This window comes from Triticum dicoccoides, chromosome 2B (genome assembly GCF_002162155.2).
Source record: "Triticum dicoccoides isolate Atlit2015 ecotype Zavitan chromosome 2B, WEW_v2.0, whole genome shotgun sequence".
Classification (NCBI taxonomy): Eukaryota; Viridiplantae; Streptophyta; class Magnoliopsida; order Poales; family Poaceae; genus Triticum; species Triticum dicoccoides.
In genome coordinates, this window is record NC_041383.1 from 738198807 (window position 1) to 738207144 (window position 8338).

Genomic DNA, 8338 nt, shown 5'->3' on the forward strand with positions numbered 1-8338 from the left:
AGGATCCCAAATCCAGAAACGCGCACCTTTAGTATAAGTGTCTTTTTACTTTCGTCGCCAGAGATGTGGAAGCCCCAACATGCTTTGTCTACATCTTCAGCCACCAGCATATCCAGGACACCACCCCCTCGACGCGTTGAACTAAACCCGGGCAAACGTCGGGTCGGGCTTGTAAAAACCCGACCTTCATTTCTCAAGCCCGAGCCCGGTCCGAAGCCCAAATACTCCTTGTTTTCAAGCCCAAGCCCGGTCCGAAATCAAGCTCGAAGCCGGAAAGCCCAGCCCGAATGTTGTATTTCCCGAACGCTGTTTTTCGTTGTACGCACGTGCAAGCCTAGCCCGAAATACAAGAAAAGTGAAGCCTGAGCCCGGCACAAACTAACTTCCACGCTGCAAAACAAGGCCCGATCCCAGCCCGAACGTCAAGCCCAGCCCGACCTGGCCCGAATTTTCCGGGCCGGGCTGTCCATGCCCAGGTTTACATTGAACACTTCATTTGCTACCCGCTGTAGAAGCTTTACTCCCCACCTGAGCTTCCTTTGTTCTTCCTCGACTGTCTGCAAAATGGACCATGATTCAATGGGCCGACATGCTTTATGAACAATCACAAAAAGGTCAATGATCCTTCAAATCGAAACACAATTCATTCCTGCAAGTCCAAATAAAGCAAATATTCTAACATACAGTTTTTTTTATGTCTCTCTGGATTAGGATGATACTTTCGAGTTTTGATTTTTTTTTTATAATGGGATAAAAGTTGTCACAAACTTTATCTTATGGGGGAATTTATTCTAGAACAGAACAGAACAGACATAGTGAGATGAAGTCACGTTTAAGAGAAGAGAAAATACACCATCTTTATTGTTCTTTGAATCGAACTTGCAAAATGACCACACGTTTATTTCATCAGAACTAAAGCAGAAAACTACACTGATTGCGTCGGTATACCGTATACATACTGTTGTTTCGTCTAAAAAATGTTCGTGGTATCTACAAGAAAAGGCAATAAACAGATACTCGTACTTGTGTAAAGCTAGCATGGAATCATCGGTCACGAATTTCACGGTGCTGCGTGCGGCGCGCCATGGATCATTTGCCGAAGCTCATGTCGTAGGGCCTGTCGACCTCGAGCATGGGCGAGGGCGTCATCATCCAGTAGCCCGCCGGCGACCTCATCATCTCCATGGTGGCGGTGTCCGAGGACGCGGCGTCCCTGTCGCCGTTGAGGTTCTTCCTGTCGAGGAACGCCGGCTTGGCTGGCGCCGGGATGGACTGGTCGGTCTTCATGGTGAGCATGCGCACCACCTCCGACATGGCCGGCCTCGAGTTCGGGTACGGCTGTACGCAGAGCAGCGCGATCTGGCACACCTGCATCACCTCCTTCACATCGAACCCCTCGCCGCCCTGCACCCTAGCGTCCACCAGCTCCAGGATCTTGGACTGCTCGTACAGCCTCCATGCCTGAATGTAAAAAACATAAAAGTTCAGAGCAGAGCAGGAGTACGATTTTTCTTCAGAGAGGGTGGCAGCTCAGTGTACGTGTTCGGGCAGGTACTGCATTTCGTTGGGGAGGTTAAGGTCAGTGTTCTTCCTGCTGCTGATGATCTCCAGCACCAGCACGCCGAAGCTGTACGTGTCGGCCTTCACCGTGAGCTCCCCCCTGATGGCGTACTCCGGCGCCGTGTACCCCCTGACAACACCGTAGCAGCACGTGTCAAGAACCATTTCGCCGTCAGGCGATCAGAGGTAGGTAACTCGACGGTGATGTTGATCACCGGCTAGTTAAGCTTACAGCGTGCCGGCGAAGGCGGTGCTGAGGTAGGTCTGGTCCTCGGGGAAGAAGCGGGCGAGGCCGAAGTCGCTGATCTTGGGCTGGAACTTGTCGTCGAGGAGGATGTTGCTGGCCTTGATGTCGCGGTGGACGATGCGCAGGTTGGACTCCTCGTGCAGGTACTGCAGCCCGCGGCCGATGCCGATGATGATCTGGTGCCGGGTGCGCCAGTCCAGCAACGGCGGCGCCGTCGCCGGCGCGTCGGCCGGCGCGAAGAGGATCTTGTCGAGGCTCTTGTTCTTCATGTACTCGTAGACGAGCAGGCGCTCGGTGCCCTCGGAGCAGCAGCCGACGAGGCGGACCAGGTTCTTGTGCTGGATGCTGGTGATCATGTTCACCTCCATGAAGAACTCCGACTCGCCCTGCCCCGACTTGCCCACGCTCAGCTGCTTCACCGCCACTTTCCGGCCGTCGTCCAGCTTCCCCTGCACAACATCAAAATTCAGAACACCTCTGTTCAGTTGTGCTAAGATTGCTGGGATTAAAATGGAATTGTACCAGATAAACAGGGCCGAATCCTCCTCTCCCTAGCTGGTTTTTCTGGTGGAAATCCTTGGTGGCCTTCTTGAGCGTCACGTAGTCGAAGTAGGTGATGGTGCGCAGGTTGCCGCTCATGTTGCCGCTGAAGTACTCGGGCACCTCTGTTGATCATGGACACAGACATAATTGGATAGCTTAGCACACCATTTCTTATGAGACTTGCGGTTTCTTATTAATCTGGGGCATGATCAATGAGAATACATGGCAACACGTTCACCTGAAGGGCATCTCCTCGGCCTGAGCAGTCTCCTCATGATGCCCGGTCCGAGGAACCTCCAGCAGATGCCGAGCAGGATGACGATGACTATGACGAGGGCGATGATCAGGATCAGGAAGATTGAACTGGTGTCTCGGGCTGCCATTGCTGCCGTCTGCCCGTATCTGCATATTCGTATGCAGGCATATGCATGAACAATGTCAGAATCTGAAGTCTGAACATTGGTTTTCTTGAAGTAATTTTGCCAATTGTTGAACAGAAATCACAAATCAACTCGGCCCAGCTACGCTAACATAATGCCGGGGGTGTAATTCAGAGTTGCAAAGGATGAACAAGTACAGGCAAATCACGAACTGACTTGTATCATAGTACGAGTTTGGGCTTTGTAAAATTCAGAAAATGTTACTACTAGTAGTACAATAAGCAAAGCTAGTTCTTGCAGAGCAGCGAGCAGAGTACGTCGTGCATACCTCGTAGCTCAGATCCTTCGCGAACGACAACGGACAGTCACCCTAGCCGGTCGCCTCCTCCGGAGAACTAACAGCATGGGCGCGCGCGCCTCTCCGCTCAACGCAACCAGCGAGCGTTCGGAAACGACGAGTGAGCGGGCGAGATGGTGGAGGCTTCCGATGCCGAGGTGAAGGCGCAGTCCATCGGTGCCCCCGAGGGGCGGCTGCTGTCCCGTCCGATCCGCCCACGCGGGGCGCTGGCTGGCGCTGCCGGCCGCGCGCGCTCGCTAGCTAGCTGCGAGCGAGCTGACGAAAGCGATCAGGGGCTGGAATAGACTATAGTTGATCGGCGACAGGAGGCGATGCGCGCCTGGGTGAGAGCGACCGGCGTTGGCGCGGACCGCGTCCGGCCGGGATTGACTCGTTAAGTTTAATCGCCCGAGGAATGTTTGGGGCGGGCGGCGAAGGCGACGAGCATCTGTCGTTGGAAACGGACGGCCGGTGCCACTGACCGGAGAGGTTCGTACAGTACGATGCGACCGTGGCGCGGTGGCGGGGGAGCGTGCGTGCGTGCAGGGGCGATGGCGAATCCGCCAGTTAGCTTCGTTGGAGTGAATTGCAAAAAATCACCACATTTAAGGCTTACCTTGCAGAAAACCATTTGATCGCTAATCATTTGCAAAAATCACTGCGGATTCAGTAAACATTTTGCAAAAAGCACTGAACAGGTGATTTAGCCAATTTAACCATTTTCTGACCAGTGGGGCCGGACTGTAAGGAGCTGATTTGACAACAAATTAACATATACCTCCCTGAATCTTAAAAAGAAGAAGCAATCAAGCCCCTCCCCCCTCCCCCTGCTCACGAAGGGCATCTTCTTCCTCGCGCACAGCGACAGGGGGGCACACCGGCCGGGCAGAGGGCAGGCGAACGAGGTCAACGCGTCCCCTCCTCATAGAAGTATACGGCCGCGGACGCGCTGGCGTTCGTGGCGGCGAGCCTCGGGAAGGGCGGGTGGGGCGGAGGTGGAGGTGGATGGCGCGGGAGGTGGGCCGCGCTGTTCCAGCGCGGGGAGAGGTCGTCGGACAAGTCGTCGTTGTCGGCGTCCTCGTCCTCGTCGTCGCTCCGCTGGGTGTTCGGCGACGCGACGCTGAGGGACACGGTGGCGCCGCTGCTGGTGCCGTGCTAGGACCTGGCCACGGGCGCGCCGTTCCTCTTCTCCCGCGTCGACGCCGTCGATAGCGACAGCTTCGACTTCCGCCTCCGAGAGTCTACGCGGCCACCTGTGCCGGTGGCTCGGCCGTGGCCGCGGTCCGCTCCGTGAACGGCCTTACGGCCATCGCCGCTGCATCCGGTGGCGTGGCAGCCATGGGCAACACCGCCGCGGCGGCCATCACGCACGTGCTGCACAACAAGCAGGAGTTCCCCCTCGCCGCCGGCGTCGACGACCTGCTCGTCGTCTCCATCGGCTCCGGGTCCTCCTCCGGCGGCACCAGGGGCTGATTGCTTTCTTTAAAATCTATTAGAGGTCTGTGTGTGATTATTTTGCCAAGTCAGCTCCTTACATTGCGGCCCCACTTGTCAGAAAGTGGTTAAATGGGCTAAATCACCGAATCAGTGCTTTTTGCAAAATATTTACTGAATGTGCGGTGAATTCTATAAATGATTAGCGACCAGGTGATTTTCTGCAAGATAAGCCCCAAATATGGTGGTTTCTTGCAATTCACTCGCTTCGTCGGGCTGAAACGTCCCCAACTCCCCGTCGAGGTTGATTACTTCTTTCCCAATCAACGATGGCTCCGTTAGCCCATTAGAGCCTCGCTTTTCCTTTTGACGGGATGGCGCCATTAGAGCTGCCTTTCTCTTCGTCTGCTGAAAGGAAAATGCAGGCGTTTGCGTCGCTTGGGATGTGGCCATCGGCCTTTTTCTTTAGGACGATGAAGCAATAGGTAGGTGCTGTGGATCAAGGTCAATCCCCGTTGAAACTTACCCTCGATCATATCAAATCACGATGAAGCACACGAAAAACTTTTGCAAAACGATTTCCTATTTCACATCTAGATGTGAAATAACTATCTCACATCTAAGTCCTTTCATCATTGGATTTGTTTTGTCTTTAAAATTCATGCATTGATGATCTGACGATTTGTTGGCCTTTGATTGTACGATCTGGCGATCTGTAGCGTGCGCTCGTGCAGCCCGCACGGGATGGGAGCAACTAATTAACAAGCGCTCCTTCGGGAGCCTCGCAACGATCAGCGCCACTTGGCGCACTCTCAGCCATTCGCCACGCGTCACGCTCTGGGCGCTCCTTCCGAATTTTATTTTTTTATTTTTTGCACGCGTTTTCGGCTTTTGAAACGGTTTTTTCGGGTTCTTTTTACGTTTTCTTTTTTCACCGGTCTTCCCTAGCTTTTTGACCAAAAACAATTTGCGCAAAAAAACATTTTTTTTGCGAGAGTCACGTCCGTGCCACTTGGAAATGGAAAAAAAGTGTTTTTTGTTTTTTTTCCTTTCGCGAGAGGCACGGTTTTGCTTCCGCGAGAGGCACGGCCGTGCCTCTTGGAAACGAAAAAAACATGTTTTCTGTTTTTTTTTCTTTTGCGAGAGGCATGGTTTTGCTTCCGCGAGAGGCACGGTTGTGCTTTCGCGAGAGTCACGGCCGTGCCTCCTCGGAAAAAGAAAAAACGCATTTTCTGTTTTTTTTTCGCGAGAGGCACGGTTTTGCTTCCGCGAGAGGCACGGTTGTGCTTTCTTGAGAGTCACGGCCGTGCCTCTTTTGGAAAGGAAAAAAACGTGGCCCGGTTCGGTTTTTTTGTGAAAAAAAAGTTCGGCAAAATTTATCAACAAGGGATCTAGTTTTGAAGATCTCGATGCGAGGAATCTAACGGCGAAAATGATTTTAGATTTCGACGCACAGTTTAAGAGATAAAACGTTTTGAATAAATGAATCTACGAAAAAGGGAAAACTCCCAGGTTGCAACAAGCGGCGCACATGCAGCGCGCCACTTGTCGCAACCTGGGGAAGTATTCCTTAACTAATGATTTCGCGCACGGGACGTGCATGCAGCATGCCAGCATGGGCTAGCCCATGTGTGCTAGCGTGGGTTGCCTTTCCTTTCTGTTTTTTTTCCTTTTTTGTCTATTGTTGTATTGTCTCGATACACTGCAGCTGTTGCAGTTTGTGAGATTTTTTTTGTCTTTTTTTTTCATTTCTTTTTGCTCCCCCTTGCGATACTATGATATGTGTATATATATCAGATGACGTGTACATACATCTCCTTTGTGTGTGTAAATACCGTATGATTGTTCATGCATTTTTTTCGTTGTTTTGATTTGTATTCGTCTATGCAACGTGTCCACGCAATAGTAAATCATGTATCGAAATTGTTAAAACTCATATAGATGAGTGTCGTGTCTCATCTAAGTTTCAGTCCATTTGTTCTGTCTCTATAAATTTTGTGCAATTCTTTTATTGGAGTTGTTTTGTCCGGCGCGTCCGGTGTCGCTCGTCTGTCATTCATTTTACAGCCCATCATACCGTGTGTCTTTCTTTTTTGGGCCGTTTTTCGTGGTCTATTTTTCCCTGTGTTATAGTTGAAGATAAGTATTGTCTGTATAAGTTGAATAGACGAGCTGGCCGCTGGCTCGTTGTCTCTGTTTCTTCGCTCTCTCTATCCCATTGCTCTTTGTATAAGGAGTAGAGGCGGCCCGACCAAGCTTCTAAACAGTACAATGACGGGCACGCCCAATTTCTTGTTTTTATTTTTGTTCTCGTGTCTAACCCTAATATGTAAGAACCTTGTGTCCTCTTATTATTCTTGTTCCAGTTGCAAGTTGATCACCCACATGCATCTGGGTCCAAACTGTCTTGGTCTTTCCTGCAAGTGCACTCCTAACTGGGTTTGCCTTTTTTTATTATTTTTTATTTTCGTTGCAAGTCGACCACCGACATGCAAACTGGAGCTCATCTCTTTTATTTTTATTGTCGCAATTGCAAGTAAACCACCGAGATGCAACTCGGCCCAACATATTTTTAGATTATGTTGCAAGTGCGCCCTTGTCATGCAACTAGTCACTGTCACCGTTGCGTTGCATCTTGTTGTTGTAATTTTCGTGTAGACTTTTGATCTCCGAGCGTTGGATGATGTATTCCTGTGTCTCCTTGTTATGTTTTGTCTACCTGTCCCCTACCTGACGCCCAATCTGTTTTTTGTTATAGGTGCAAGTCCAACCATACATTGACATGCAATAGAGGTACCATCTTTTTAAACTTTTGTTTTTTCTCCTTTTTAGTCTTTTTAAATCCATTATTTTTAAAATTTTATAAGTACTTTTTAAATTCATCATTTGATTTATTTTTCCGTCATTTTCCTGCAAGCTCTAGCTTCCGCCTCTCTTGTTGTTGTTTATTTATTGTGTATCCTGTTGTTGGCTTAGGCCTGTTTGACTCCATTTTTGTTGGCCCTCAACTCATAACTGGGGTCTGTCCTTTTTTGTCCTAGTGGCAAGTCCACTCTCGACTCATAACTGTGACCCATTCTTTTTTGTCCCATTTGCAAGTTTGCCCTTGACTCGCAACGGGGGCCTGACATTTTTTTGTCCTAGTTGCAAGTTCACCCTCGACTCGCAACTCGGACCTGGTCCTGGATCCCAGTTGCAAGTCCGTCCTCGACTCGCAACTCGGGACCGATGTTTATTCCTCCCAATTGTCGACTCTGGGTGGGACCCGAACTTTTTTTGTCTTAGTAGCAAGTCCATCGTCAGCTCGCAACTGGGCCCGACTTTCTTTTTCTATTTACATGTCCACCCTCGACACACAGTTAGGGACCGAACCATTTTGTCCCAATTGTAATAACCCCCTCGACCTATAACTCGGGTCTGGCCCTTTTTTGTCCCGGTTACAATCCACCCTTGAGTCGTAGCTGGCCTGACCTTTTTTTTCTGGCTGCAATTGCACTCTTAACTCACAATTGGGTCTCAATATTTTTTGTCCTAATTGCAAGTCCACCGTCGACTCACAACTGGGGTCCGACCTTTTCTTTCTAGTTGAATGTCCAATTGTGGCAAACCATTTTTGTCCTAGTTGCAAGTCCACTCTCGACACAAATGGGGCTTGACTTTTTTTTTCCAAGTTGCAAGTCTACCCTCTACTCACAACTGGCGCCCAACATTTTTTGTCCGAGTTGCAAGTCCACCCTCGACTCGTAACTGGGGCACAACCTTTTTTGTCCGAGTTGCAAGTGTGTCCTCGACTCGCAACTGGGGCCCAACCTTTTCTGTATGAATTGCAAGTCCACC

The 8338-nt window shown here is 50.3% G+C and overlaps 1 protein-coding gene across 1 annotated transcript; it reads right to left on the reverse strand.

The window, feature by feature from the left end:
* Nucleotides 1-969: 969 nt before the first annotated feature.
* Nucleotides 970-3199, reverse strand: LOC119368533 (cold-responsive protein kinase 1-like). Its single transcript, XM_037633770.1, has 6 exons — nucleotides 3059-3199; nucleotides 2589-2752; nucleotides 2330-2472; nucleotides 1793-2256; nucleotides 1540-1690; nucleotides 970-1461 (listed from the first exon to the last, which is right to left on the reverse strand). Exons 2-6 carry the CDS (start codon nucleotides 2731-2733, stop codon nucleotides 1090-1092), a joined length of 1275 nt encoding a protein of 424 aa, XP_037489667.1. The 5' UTR covers nucleotides 2734-2752; nucleotides 3059-3199; the 3' UTR covers nucleotides 970-1089.
* Nucleotides 3200-8338: the final 5139 nt, after the last annotated feature.

Bases quoted from the DNA above. Each gene is read 5' to 3' on its own strand.
- LOC119368533 (XM_037633770.1), bottom strand. From the start codon at position 2,733: ATGGCAGCCCGAGACACCAGTTCAATCTTCCTGATCCTGATCATCGCC. The intron at 2,257-2,329 runs GTACAATTCCAT...GATGTTGTGCAG, and splicing joins GATTCGGCCCTGTTTATCTG to GGGAAGCTGGACGACGGCCG. The intron at 1,691-1,792 runs GTAAGCTTAACT...CGGTGTTGTCAG, and splicing joins ACCGCCTTCGCCGGCACGCT to GGGGTACACGGCGCCGGAGT.